Source organism: Mauremys reevesii, linkage group 10 (assembly GCF_016161935.1).
Source record: "Mauremys reevesii isolate NIE-2019 linkage group 10, ASM1616193v1, whole genome shotgun sequence".
NCBI lineage: Eukaryota > Metazoa > Chordata > Testudines > Geoemydidae > Mauremys > Mauremys reevesii.
The window spans coordinates 63,125,767-63,140,601 of NC_052632.1; the positions used below are offsets into that span (position 1 = coordinate 63,125,767).

At 41.6% G+C, this 14,835-nt stretch overlaps 1 protein-coding gene across 1 annotated transcript in view; it reads right to left on the reverse strand.

Moving 5' to 3' along the window:
- LOC120373771 overlaps positions 1-14,835 on the reverse strand; it is a 112,474-nt gene that overhangs the window by 49,827 nt on the left and 47,812 nt on the right. Inside the window, exons 28-33 of the mRNA XM_039492613.1 lie at positions 12,186-12,542; positions 11,212-11,568; positions 9,772-10,122; positions 5,478-5,609; positions 4,607-4,756; positions 3,673-3,789 (exon numbers count right to left, since the gene is read on the reverse strand). Of these exons, the coding sequence (XP_039348547.1) occupies positions 3,673-3,789; positions 4,607-4,756; positions 5,478-5,609; positions 9,772-10,122; positions 11,212-11,568; positions 12,186-12,542 (1,464 nt within the window). The remainder of the gene's footprint in view (positions 1-3,672; positions 3,790-4,606; positions 4,757-5,477; positions 5,610-9,771; positions 10,123-11,211; positions 11,569-12,185; positions 12,543-14,835) is intronic.

The window sequence follows — 14,835 nt, forward strand, 5'->3', positions numbered from 1 at the left end:
ATTGAGCCTGATGGATTATAAGGTAGATAGAAAGCTGGCTAGATCATTCATCCAACCCATACTTCTTTAACTTGCTGCCAAGAATACTGTGGGAGACTGTATCAAAAGCAATGCTAAAGACAAAGAATAACGCGCCACTGCTTTCCCCTCATCCACAGAGCCAGTTATCTTGTCATAGAAGGCAATTAGGTTAGTCAGGCATGACTTGCCCTTGGTGAATCCATGCTGACTGTTCCTGATCACTTTCCTCTCCTCTGAGTGCTTCAAAATTGATTCCTTGAGGACCTGCTCCATGATTTTTCCAGGGACTGAGGTGAGGTTAACTGGCCTGTAGTTCCTCGGATCCTCCTCCTTCCCTTTTTTAAAGATGGGCACTACATTAGCCTTTTTCCAGTCATCTGGGACCTCCCCTTATTGCCATGAGTTTTCAAAGATAATGGCCAACTCCTTTAGCACCCTCGGATGCAGCACATATGGTCCCATGGACTCGTGCTCATCCAGCTTTTCTAAATAGTCCTGAACCACTTCTTTCTCCATATAGAGCTGGTCACCTCCTCCCCATGCTGTGCTGCCCAGTGCAGTAGGCTGGGAACTGACCTTGTTCGTGAAGACAGGGACAAAAAAAGTATTGAGTACATTATCTTTTTCCACATCCTCTGTCACTAGATTGCCTCCCTCATTCAGTAAGGGGCCCACACTTTCCTTGACTTTCTTCTTGTTGCTAACATACCTGGAGAAACCCTTCTTGTTACTCTTAACATCCCTTGCTAGCTGCAACTCCAAGTGTGAGTTGGCCTTCCTGATTTCAGTCCTGCATGCCTGAGCAATATTTTTATACTCCTCCCTGATCATTTGTCCGATCTTCCACTTCTTGTAAGCTTCTTTTTTGTGTTTAAGATCAGCAAGGATTTCACTGTTAAGCCAAGCTGGTCATCTGCCATATTTACTATTCTTTCTATACATCGGGATGGTTTGTGCCTGCAACCTCAATAAGGATTATTTAAAATACAGCCAGCTCTTCTGGACTCCTTTCCCCTTCATGTTATTCTTCCAGGGGATCCTGCCCATCAGTTTCCTGAGGGCATCAAAGTCCAGGGTCCATATTCTGCTGCTCTCCTTTCTTCCTCGTATATGAATCCTGAACTCAACCATCTCATGGTCACTGCCTCCCAGATTCCCATCCACTTTTGCTTCCCCTGCTAATTCTTCTCTGTTTGTGAGAAGCAGGTCAAAAAAAGAGCTCTGCCCCTAGTTGGTTCCTTCAGCACTTGCACCGGGAAATTGGATGATCATCATCATCTTCACTAGACAAATGTAAAGCTACCTGAGAAGTCTGGGGATCCCCGCTATAACATTCAGGGAACCCTCGGTACTGAGCAAAGGAGACCGTGTTGCCGAAGAGATAGCCAAGGCGCTCTGTTGCAGCAGATTCTGTGGCATTTCAGTTACCCATACCATCAGTGCCAATGGGGGTGCTCTCATTGGTGCCATCAGGTGTTGTGGCAGTTTAATCAGTGTGGTCGGTGCTGATTTAGCTTTCTCTACTGGTGCCAACTGTGATGTTGGTGCCAGAGGAGGAGGAGGAGGCGGCATGTTGCCGGAGGAGACACTCTGTACCAAGTCCCTCACAGGTGAGGTCAGTGCCATGGAGGAGGCATGTCTTCATCTGTGCCTCAACTCCATCTCCTTTGCTCGGGACTTGGCGGTGCCAGAGGTACGACTCAAGCATGTGTCGACATTGAGGGTACTAACCTGGCAGGAGACCACCATTGTTTCTGCAGTGCTCTCTGCGGAGAGGTCTGTGCCCTCTTCCTCTGTCTTTTAGAGGACGGCATGTCTCCTGTCCCTGAGGGGGGTATGCCTGGAGAGGTGGTCTGCGGGTCCATCTAAGGTTGGAGAGATTTCTTCCTCAAGATCATTTTGAGGCAGAGAGCCCAGTCGCACCAGGCTCTCACCTTCAGGTTGCTACAGTCAGCGGCGGCTCCAGGCACCAGTACTCCAAGCGTGTGCCTTGAGCGGCAAGTTGCGGGGGGCATCCTGGCGGTCCCTGCGAGGGCAGCAGTCAGGCAGCCTTCAGCGGCTTGCCTGCGGGAGGTCCGCTGGTCCCGCGGATTCGGCGGCAATTCAGTGGTGGATATGCTGAAGCCATGGGACCGGAGACCTCCCGCAGGCAAGCTGCCAAAGGCAGCTTGACTGTCGTGCTTGGGGCTGCAAAAAAGCTAGAGCCGCCCCTGGCTACAGTGGATGCATTTTTGTGGAATACGTGCCTCCCTGAGACCTCTTACACACAACTGCCCATCAGAAACAGGCATTGCTTCAATGCAAGAGCTGCATCACTTAAAGCCTGGGGAGCCAGGCATCTCTGATGGTTAACCGACCCCAGTGCGGGGAAACTACGGGGAGGGTAAAATAGGGAGAAGTAAAGTAAAAAAAATTAAATAAAACTAACACTAACACTAACTATGATTTTCTAACTCATTAACTATTTAAACTACTAGTTCTAAAGGTATGGGAAGAGTGGTGAACACTGCCCCAGAGCCCTGTCTTCAGCCAAGGATGGTTGATAAGAAACTGGAGGGGTCAGGTCATGTGCACGCTAGACGTGGCACCAGCGGCACCACGAGATATCTACCGCGCACACACAACACTGATACCGTAAATCTCTGATTGATGGTGCCGGGACGCTCTGACACATGAAGTGGAGCACCTACAGGGGCAGCACTCAAAGAAGCAGCAACAGATTTACAATCTGCCCATTATGGCATGACATGCAAAACCCAAGTGTTTGGCCATTTTTCACACAGTCAACTGGCTTGTGTCACACACTGGCAGGTTTGAAGATTGTGAGGTATATTTGTATACAGACTACAAATGTCCTAGTACATTAAATGTCACAACTGGTACAACAAATAACCATTAAAACTTTGCACACTTTGTGATCAGTGCTGGGACTACAACATGTGTGCTCATGAGGTAGTGTCCAAGTGTGGGAAATAGCAGAAGGCTCAAAATTAGGTTTTGGAGGACAGGAACAATAGCTGTTCTCTAGGACAGATGGATTAAAGGCAGAGAAGGTTCTCAAGAGCAGCATGGCAGCTGTTTGGGACAGAAACTAAGGAAGAAACAGTAGCCTGGGAGTGATTATAGAAATAGAAGGGAAGATGAGTTGGTGAGATGGAGGGAAAGAGATAATCTCAGATGCTTTAATATGGAGGCAGGAAAAAGCCAAGTTACCAAACATAAGATTAAACAGCTAAAATATTGGGAACAATCTATGCTACCTGCAGCTACTGGGGCCTATTTGTTTGTGGTACCAAATTGCTACTCATGCTAATTTAACTTTGTTGAACTGGGATGTTAAATAAAGCAGTATTGTACAGCTGCTCTGACATCTCCAGTGTTGTTGTTTCCTTCAGAAGGGATAATACAGTCATAAAAACATAAGAAGGGGAGAATAAGAGCAGTACATCAAGATGGAGAAGCATTCATCATGTTCTATCAATAATGAGTCCTATTTTTTTCATATGTCGTAGGTGCCGCACACAGTAATATCTACAATCCTCCTTTCTTTGCCATTACAGTCCTGTTGTATTCATTTTGCTTCCTTCATAGCCTGGTTATTGTCTGGATGTGTGCCACTTTTGTTACCATACAAACCAAAGGACAACATACCTGCAACTCAATCCTGTCTTCTATTCTCAGTGCCTTCAGCGCTTCTATGTTATGTGTGAGCTTGTAGTTAATAGACACATGGTCCAGCTTCCGAATAAAGCTCAATTCTTCTGTAATCTGTTTTGTCAGCACAAAATATGTTATCACTTGTATGTCGTGCATGTCCAGTATAGACTGCATAGTGACCAATGAAAACCATCATTTCTACTGCATTAGGGAAAACATTTCATAATGGATATCATAACACTTGTTTACGTTACAAATAGAATGTGGGTTTGGTCATACTTGTTGTTTTTCCAAAAACTGGAGGGAATGTAATAGTGATGGCACAAAGAAAAGACTTAAAAAATGAACAGTTTTGCTACACCTTTGGAGATAGGCATCCTGGGTCATTCCTGACATCAAATGCATTGTTGTAAGAGATTGTGCAGTTTGAAAGATTGAAAAAAATATATTGGGGACTGGGCAAATCAGTAGGTTAGGGCCCAATCCAGCACTCAGTGAAATCTATGAGAATCTTTCCATAAATGTAAAGGACATTGGTTTGGGGGCCCTAGGCCTGATTTAAAGCCCATTAGAGTCAATGAAAAAACTCCCATTGATTTAATGGGCTTTAGATCAGGCTCTTAATTAGTTAGACTTTCTATTTAAGAATATGGATAAATATCCAAGGTGAGTCACAGTAGTCTCGTGAATGCTCTCATGCTATTCCTGAGTGGGGATGTGTCTGTGCTGCAATGATTTTCAAGCCTTCTTTAAGTGTAGCTTGTAAGGCCATTAAAGAGCCCAGGCATAGTATATCTTTTAATGCATCATCCATAGTTCTAACAAGGCTCCCTCTGTCACCTATTCAAAATGAAACAAATAATGGTCACTAAATCAGCTCCATGTTTCTAACCTTTACTCTGAACAATAGGTATGTGGAGACACTTACTTGTTTGCCATCCACGCTAAACTGAATGAATCTTTTATAGAGGTCACCATTTTTTTCTGAAGTCACATCCACTAATGTTCTTGCAGGAATGCCAAGATCAATGGCTCCTTGGATATTATGAGTTATCAGGGCATCCAGCTCTTGTTTGTCCTGTTAACAATTTAACACACACAAAGGTTTAAAATATGATATTCTTCTCAGTGTGTGTACAATTAGACATAATTGTATTGAAGTTAATAGCATACACTATTTGTACTCTTCTATCTAGCAATATCTGACAACAAGAAAAGCTACAACCGCCATAATTTTATTGTGTTATTGAAGAAAGAAATAGAAGACGATTGAACTAGCCACTGCCCTTTCGAGTTGCACTGTTAAACACAGAGTTCACTTGATTAATCAGAAACCTTTTATTTCTTCTATTATGTGCACCGCTGTAGACTTTTATGACTATTAAATGGTATTATAGTAGGAGGAGATATATTGCATCTAGTCTGATGTTAGCTTCTGTATCATTGTATTGAGCATGGTATTTACTGTCCAAATATAATTAAAGCCATAATAGCACAATATAAAAACAAACAAATCTTCAAGGAACATAAACAAGTAATTAAGAAACTTGAGGTGGGCTGTATTATATTATTCGTAGCATTTGACTTGCTGTACATTATAGCAGTGAACTGTTCAATTACCTAAATCACATGCTGGACTTTAATGTTGCCTCAAACTATATATTTGTCCATTACTTAACAATTGATCAAAGACAAAATTGCAGTTTCTCTACCTGTTTTTCCTAGTAATAAAATAGCAGTTTGCAAGTATGAGTTACACTTCACCTCACACTCATTCCAATAATCAGCATGATACTTACGTTAGTGGCTTTTAGTATAAGAAAGCCCTGTAATGTACTTTCATCGACAATTATTAGCATTTGTGAATCTAGGTTCATTCTATCTATCAGGATGTAGCCTGATCCATCAATTTTTATTGGTGTTCCAAGCTCCTGCAATAAATAAAATAAACAATCCGCCTGAAAATGACTTGCTGTAGCATCTTTTACATTTATGTAACTTTTTCCCCCCTTAATAAGTGGACTGTGTGGCATCTGGCTGGAAGACTAGTAAATCAGACAGCATGATTGTATAGTGCATGGTAAATATCAGAAACCTTTTATAAACAGTAAAGAGAGCGTATACATTGCTTCTTCCTCCTGCCTATTTTAAAATGTTTGCTTATATTTTAATATGTGGTATAGCATAAATAGGGCACAAGATAATGTGGAAACCTCTCTTGACTACTCTATGTCAGATTCAGTGTTGTGACATAATGCAGCCATAAATTCAGTGAAGTCAAGTTTACGGCTGCTTTGCGTGGCAGAGGTGCAAAGCGGCCAGAGTGTCCTGGTAAATCTGGCCCCATTCAGTGATAACATATTTCCCAAACTTTCCACCTTCACCTCTTCTCCTTTTCATTCCATCTCCTACCTACCTGGAAGCACTGTGGTCTATGGGATCTAGGCTCATGGTACAAAAATGTTAGATTGCAATAGGATTTTCCATAAAGGACTGTGCTGTCTATCACTTAGCTTAGCTGCCATTTTTACTAGGAGTCTGATTCTCTTAGCACACGGGTGTAAATGTATCCACATGGTGCAGGACAGTAAGGTACTGCCAAGTCCGGAGTGGCAGTGTTTTGCATTCACTTCACACAGGTGTATATGGCTAACAAAGTGTTGGGGCAATGAAGAGTCAGGCCTCTGGGGTTTTTAGAGGTGGACATTTCTCTTCTCTTCCCTACCCCTTTTCCCCCGTCATTTCTTCTGCCCAGGAGAGGTGTCAGCTTGCCCCTGAGCTCTCTTTTTGTGAGCAATCCTACCTGAAGAGATGGGGTGGGTCTTTGTCACTGCAGCTGCATAGCACAAAAATCATCATTCAATTTTCATTTCATACATGGTGGGTGGAATTCACCATCTATAACCAGTGGGTGGTAGTCACCAATGCTGCAGGTACCACTGATAAAGGCATGGATAGCTATGTAGTGAACAGACATACCCGTGTGGATGGCAAAGCTTGGCTCCTTGCCAGCTCCACATTGCCCTTTTGATGTAGGATGGTTTAGAAATAGGCCAGGGGTGAGGCAAGGTCATTGCAGTTACTGACTGCAATTACATGGATCCTGTGGCCACAAACTCCAAAATTAGGACCTATGCAGAGTTGTAACTTCCACTGAAGGTCAAGGATTGGAATAGGGGCAGCAGACATGCTATGGAGCTGCAACCATAGGTTATGGGGGTTGCTTCTATCCCCTCCAATCCCCTGTTTAGGTCCCTGGACAAAGTCTATTTACTTTGACTACAAGTAATGCAGTGGGGTAAATGTCACCCAACGTGAAGAGCCTATTTGTCCTATGGGCTTAATTCTGTGTCTGTTTAATTAATAGAAACATTTCCACTGAGTTTAATAATGCAGGATTAGGCCCCATATTTACTGGTAGTTGCACTGATTTCCTTCATACGAAGTTGACTGGAATAAGAACTGATATTGTTCTTTAAGTTATTCTGCTTTTAAAAACTACTCCAAAGCAACAGACATTCTCCAAATGAAAAGGTGCTGCATAATTACTAGGACCACTAAGCCCAGAGTAGGGTCCACAACTGCACAATTATACAGGGTACTAAAAAAAGAATATTTATGTATATACAGGGATGGAACTTCCCACTTGGGAGAGAAAAATGTTATAGTGCTGCTTAGGCATCCTTACCTGATTCATAGACTTAAGGTCAGAAGTGACCACTGATGATAAAACGTTATGGAGAAGATATAATTTTTTAGGGCTAAATATCTGCTCATGTTCATTTTCTCCAAGTAATGGCCACACTGTGAAGGTTCATAGAATGACAGTCCTTCAAGCAGTGATTAATTACAAAATAAATGGAAACCTATTGCATTTATTGACTAATAAGCTAAAGGTGAGAGTAGCAGGACAGGGCCCAGACACAGTATATGATTGCAATAAATCTCGACAGATTTAGGGTTTTACCTCTGAATGACACAGATGAAGAATTCTCACAAAAAATAAAATACAAATGAATTAACTGGCTGATACTACTGGGATATTTGCTTCCTGATTCTTTTCTGCTGTGACAGTCACAGCACCCTTGTTTTATCATCCTGCCACATTTGCTTAGAAACACAGTACTGGTTGGTACATACCACACTATATGTGAGATACCACAATAGTTTCATGTACTCAGATATGGAAGTAACCAGAATTGCTTGAAAATTTTTCAGCAAAAGAAATTTTTTGTTGAAAAAAATGACTTATTTAAAAAAAAAAATCAAACTTTTTTGCTCTCCCCCAACACCTCTCCTTGAATTTTCAGATTTTCCTCCCTGCGTCCCCCAAAACTTCATTTTTTTACAGTGGAAAAAAGAAAAAAATGAAAATTTCAATTTCCAGAAACTTTGCTATAATTTCCAACCCCACTCCCTCCCCCAAAACATTTTTGAAAACTTTCAAACAAACTGTAGTGGACATGGAGCTGCTATGTAATAATCTAAGAATACTGATCTATAATAATTTTATGAATACTGTGTGTGACCTGGTCAGTGAGGCAAACTAACTGTATTACTATATGGGCTTCTTAAATTTTCCTATATGAATATATTAACCTAGCTTAATAGGGGGTGGTTGGAAAAACAAGCAGGAAAGAAACACAATGGATCTAGACATATAACTTCCCAACAGACACTTTCGGGGCAATTACCAGACAATTGCGTACTTCCAGGCTCCAGCCAGTGCAGTGCTGGGAACTAAGAGATCAATCAAAGGGCTATCAACAGTTAAAAATTACCTGTTTCCTTAGAAGGGAGGTGATCAGAGAACTGGCCAAGATGTTTTCAGCATAATTTGCCCATTTGTCAAAGTTCAAATGTTTTTCAGAGTCTTTCGACAAAGTTCCTCCAGAAACCAGGCACAATCTTGACAGGGCCCTGCCTGCCAGGTTTTAAAAACTGCCTGGTTTCCTGCCAGCCCTCCATGCAGACTGCCTTGGAGTCAGGGGCAATTTTTTGTTTGTTTTAACTCTGTTTCTCTCTGCTAGCTAAGTTTCTATGGACAAATAAATCATACTTGTTTTTGATGAAGCTGTCCAGAGTCACTGCATTTCATACTAGTCACAAACTTCCAGAGAGGATTCTATATGGTAGTTGGACCCAAACATAGCTGTGCCATTTGATTAAATACAGTTTGTGAAACAGGGGGAGTTGTAGCTTGTGATCCAGTCTAAAGTGAGGTGAGCTATGGGTTCTATTCTGGGAGAAATGCAAGTAGAGGCCTGTCACTTGGAAGGAGTGCCCATGGACAGATCGGGGAGAGATCATGGTGCAGTTCAAACCGGAACCAGATCAAACATTTTTTGGGGGGAAATTATACATGGATTTTTTAGTTTTTCAACCAGCCCTTTAAATCACTCATTTCTAACACTACAGTATGTGGCAACTATTGGTAAATACTGACTTTTCAAGTCTGTGATTTCTAAGCAACCAGGGTTTTTTAATCAGTCCATTAGCAATCTCAATTTTCTATAAAGATGCATGGAAATTTCCATAGCTTGAAATGATCTGATTAAAATCATATTTACATTTTGTCTCCGCGGGTGGTTTGGATATTTTTTACACAGTTTGGGACATGTTTTTTTAGCAGTGCTGAGCAACCACAACTCCAGCTAAAGCCAATGTGAGTACTCAGTACTTCTGAAGATCAGCACCTGAGGTGATTTTACTGTTGCCCCTTACAAAGTAAATACCAAGGTATTTTAAAGTAAATATCCACAAACAGTATGGACCAAATTATACAAATCCACTCACTTTGGGGTGTAAGTCAGGGAAGAATTTGGCCCCGAGTCTTGTGATAGTATTGCTACAGTGTTTTTGGCTGCAAGAGTGGAACATTATTTTCTATACACTTAGAAAGGAGCCTGGAGTCCCTACAGGATTCATTTTTGGTACATTAGCATCATCTAAATTTCTTTATAGCAAAGTCCTGGCTCTGCTCCCACTGACATCATTAGCTAATCCTGTACTGAGCCCTGTGTTAGAACTAGCTGCAGCTGGTAACAAGTAAAAGCAGTTATCTTACTTCATATTTTTTACGCCAGGCAGTACCTGCATTGTTTTGCATTTGTTCTCCATAAGCATTTTCCACTGAAGTTTGTTTTCCACTTGAAGGTCCCCAATGGCTTGAAGTTCACAAGTGCCTGATTTCAGTTCTATGTCAATACTATATTTTAACTCTTTTCCTGCCATGATGGACAACTTGTTTTCTCCTGGTATTTCCTTCAGCTGAGGCAGTTCATGCCTGAATTCAATTTCCACCGTGACCTTTGGCTGGCACTCTGTTCTCACTTTCAGATGGGCAGACTTGCCACCTGTTTTGAGGGTACAGAGAAGTTCTGCTTGGCAGCCATCCCTCTGAATAGATCCAATGAGCTGCGACTGAACCGGGATATTGAGATCCTATCAAGAGACAAATATCCTTTTGGATTATAAATCCACTTTGAGATTTGGATTTACTTTTTCCCCCCCATCAGCTGATGGGACATGAAATGGTCACATTAAAAAAATCAGACACAAAACCTGAAGTCTTTATGGAGCCATTTACTCAGGCAAAACTGCCACTGCAGCCAGACTGAAAAAGGGCTTTGGGGTTTGGCTCCTAGAATTGACAACTTCTTTACAGATAGTATAAAGTCTTTAAATTACAAAAATCCAAACTTCCTAGTTCCTCAGTCTAGGAAAGTTTATTGACCATCCCTTGTTTAATTCAGTCCAGAACCATTTGGAATTTTGAGAATACACTCATCTGCATAAAAACAGGTAACAAGTTTTTTCAAGTGGGATTCTATGCAACCTGATGGAAAAAATGGAAAAACAATTTTGCAAAACCAATAGAAATTCCAAAGCTGCTTCTGCATGGTTTTCATGGTTCAAAATGGAATTTTTTTTTGGAAAAGTTTTTAGGAAAAATATTTTAAAATGTTAATATTTTTAATTTTAGTTTTTCCTCTTTCCGTCTCTGAAGGCAGCACAGTGCATGGTAGCAATTTTCTGCCTTTTTTCCCTTTGACACCGCATAGCCTTTTAAAAAGAAGTTCATATTGGAAAAAATAATGGCAAAAAAAAAGAATAATTAGAAACAACCCACAAAAAGCCCTGGGAATCATCCTCTAATACATTCAGTGGGGATACAAAGGAAAACCCCAAAATTTCAATATTTTCGGTTTCAATGGAAAAAAAATCCTGAACTCTTTTGAAAGAAACAAAAAAACTTTTGACAACCTCTACTGGAGCATGGCGTTCAAACCTTGCCAGAGTGACAACGGGCAATAATTTTCATCTAGTTCTATTCTGTAGGGGATATCTGTCAACATCAGAGATCTGTGCAATTTCCAGTGCCTCAATCCAGTGTTGTAGTTGAAGACTGAGATCTGCTTGCAAAGCAACACAGAGAGGCTTGTGCAAGCCACCCATAGCATACTCTAGCTAAATCCCCATTAGTCCTTACTTTACTGATCCAGAATCTCTTGTAAAAGCCACCCAGTTTACCTGCAGAAGCTGACATTCTATTTCTGTCTTCAATGTCCATTCAGTTTTATTCTGGGTCTGTAGATCTCCTCTAGCCTTGAGATTGCATTCACCAGCCTGTAGTGACAAAATGCCTTCAATGGTGGATCCTTTAGTTGCAGAAAGTAGGATGGAGTTTTCAGCAGGCAGCCCTATGTCACTGAGCTGGGGGACCAAGTGCCTCAACATTCCTTGGAAAGCGTGTTTGTGTCCGCAGGAACTATTTATTTGCACATCAGCTGTTTTGCCATCACACTGGAGGTTGACTGTTAAACTAATATTGCAGGTGTTGACAATGAACGAGCCCCCAGTGACTAAAGTCTGAGGTAATCCCACCTTCTGTGACAGAAGAGAAAAGTTGTGTCAAAAAAATAAGCCACATTCTTGTAGAAGCAACTGTCCTATTAATCTGATTCTATTTGATTACAAGGAATTTCTCCTTTCTGGTCCAAGCAGCCCAGGGATGGGACCATTTAAGGCAGCCTGTTCTACAGAGGAATCAGAAATGGCCTCAGGAATAAGCAATGCGATGAGAAAAACTCTGTAATAAATACTGGAGAGGAAAAGTAAATTTCCAAAATCCTAATTCTAGACAGAAAGGATATGATTTTATTAGAGTCTAGGGGGGAAGGAGTTCTTTTAATTATAAAGTTGGGATTAAACATTATTTTATGGCAATGACAGTAAAATCTGTCACTGTATTACTCCAAGCTCTCAACTTTAAAACGTCTGTCTCTGCAAACACTAATTTGCTGCTACTGCAGGACACATTTGATAACCAACCCTGTCTCCTCCACCTAGAGGGCAAGGTTCTGCCACCCTTCCATTGAGTAGCTTCTTACTCCAGGAGTAAGAGTGGCAGAGGGTGTTAAATATGGAGGTAGTTCTCTGTGCCCACTCAGAACTTGAAACATAAAGGTTAAAACACTTTATAGAAAAGCAAATTGGATAATTACCTGAAGGGTGACACACGTATTCATCACAGTAACAATCCATTCTATATCTGTTTCATTGCTTGCTGGTCTCACTTCTCCATCTGCTTTGAAAGTGCACTGTCCAAGGACAATATCCAGCAGGCCCTTATACGTGTCTCCTCTGACCGCTGACATCTTCAGTTGGTTCTCTTTGGCTATGCCCAGAGACTGAAGCTGAGGCAAGGAATGCTTGAAGCCAATCTCCACGCTGTGTTGGAGGCCACGGGTGGCATGGAGGTGCAAGCGGATGAAGGCGTCATCGGAAGAAACATGTCCAATGAAGTTGGCCGTAGAGTTGCTGGTGAACACTGACCCATTAAGTGAAACTCTTGCTGGTGTCTAAAATAGAGAAGAACTGTATGCCAATTTAGTTGCCATGTTACCCTGCATGTTGTTTTAAAATGGCTCCTTGGAGAAACAGGGCCCAATTCTGCACCTCAGTGCACATCATGTAGTCATTTATATTTGTTCTAACAGGATGTAAAATGCTAGCTGGCATCACGTGAGTGAATAATTCTCATCTGGTAGCATTTCCTACCCACTTTGCACAGATATAAATGACTACACAAGTAGAGAATCTGGCCCAGAGTCTTTATACTGAGTTTTCCCCTCACTTTCTTCATACTACTAATAAAATCAGACTGGAGTTAGCTCTAGCAATTTGGGGAGCTTGATATGGCTAGCTACAACCAACAGGCTGAATTCTGACCTCAAACAGGGTCAGTTTCCTATTGACTTCAATGAGAATTTGCCCAGTGTTAGTGGGGATTAGATGCACATAAGTTAGGTTAGACTTAAACTAGATTTGTCTGTTGTGCCCTATGAGCATAAGTGGGAGCCTCTGTTAGACATAGGCATCTCTCCCCTTCTGATGCCAACTTTAATATCCTGTACAAATTGCTTGCTGTAAGCATATTTTTAATTAAATGTTCAGAAAGTGTTAGAATATAAGGATTGTCTTTCCAAAACTGTTCAAATTTGCAGGTGTCTTACCAAGCAAACTACCAAATAGGAAAAATAAAATAGAGATTGTACAAGAAAATTCAAACACTGTGAATTGCACTGGCAACAGAGCTATATCAGGATCGGAACAATATCAACTCTGTTCGTCTTGGCTAATGTGTTCAGATGAAAAACTTTGGGCATATTTGGTATCTGTCTCTTTGAACTTGCTGCCACCATTGAAATAACTGGTCTAAACTAAACAACTGCTATCGTTATACAACAAATACATGATTTGTCAAACCCCAGCCCAGTTACAGTATATCATCATGACCATCCAAAGATTCAGTAACTTAAAGGTCTCTTTCAGTTTTGCTTTTTTTTAAAAAAATAGTCCTATTTCCGCAACCCTTGATTTTATGTAGTATAAAAACCGTACATGTTGATTTGGAGGGAGAACCATACACAGTCCCTCTATGTGGTTCTTTGGCTTTAACATCTGATTGTTAACCATCCCTAAATGACCAAATGTAAAACTTCATTTTCAGAGCCATCACATTAGGGGTGTGGATGTGCAGGAGAAGCTAATAGGTGAAAAGGCCAGGCAGGACACAAAATAAAAATAAATCTTTGCTAATAGATATTGCTTACTGCCATGATCATATGACTATATACCTCTGTTGCAAACACATGTTGTGTCATGAACTCAAACAGTAACTTGTGTTCTGATGACAGTTTCAGAGTAGCAGTTGTGTTAGTCTGTATCCGCAAAAAGAACAGGAGTACTTGTGGCACCTTACAGACTAACAAATTTATTTGAGCATAAGCTTTTGTGGGCTACAGCCCACTTCATTGAATGCATATTCCATTCTACGCATCCAATGAAGTGGGCTGTAGCCCACGAAAGCTTATGCTCAAATAAATTTGTTAGTCTCTAAGGGTACGTCTACACTACCCACCGGATTGGCAGGTAACGATCGATCTACTGGGGATCGATTTATCGTGTGTAATGTAGACACAATAAATCAATCCCCAATCGCTCTCCTGTAGATTGCTGAACTCCAGCTCGACGAGAGGTGGAAGCAAAGTCAACAGGGAAGCAGCAGCCGTTGATCCCGCGCCGCGAGGACGCGAAGTAAGTGATTCTAAGTCGATCTAAGATACATCAGCTTCAGCTACGCTATTCTTGTAGCTGAAGTTGCGTATCTTAGATCAATCCACGCCCCCACCAGTGTAGACCAGGCCTAGGGTGCCACAAGTACTCCTGTTCTTTTTGTGTTCTGATGGCTTCACCATGCATGTAAGGGCAATGCACTGTCATTTTGCAAATTTTCATTCTGTTGTCTTTTTCAACAGCAATGAAAGGACTGAATGCCTTTGTGTGACTGAGACCAGTGCTGGAACACCAGGCATTCTTTCAGTACAGCCTTTAGCAGCTTTTTCATCTGATCAGTTTCAGTGTTGTATAGATCCTCAGACACACTCCCTCTCTCTCACCCTAATCCCTTCCCTAGTACACCAAAAGCTTCTCTATGCTACCTTTTGTGAGTAGCCACAGCACTTTTATCAGGGAGTGATAATGTCAGGGTATGGCTACACTTGAGATTTGCAGCGCTGGTGGAGGCTTTCCAGCGCTGCAATTAGTAAGTGTCCACACCTGCAGGGCACATCCAGCGCTGCAACTCCCTGG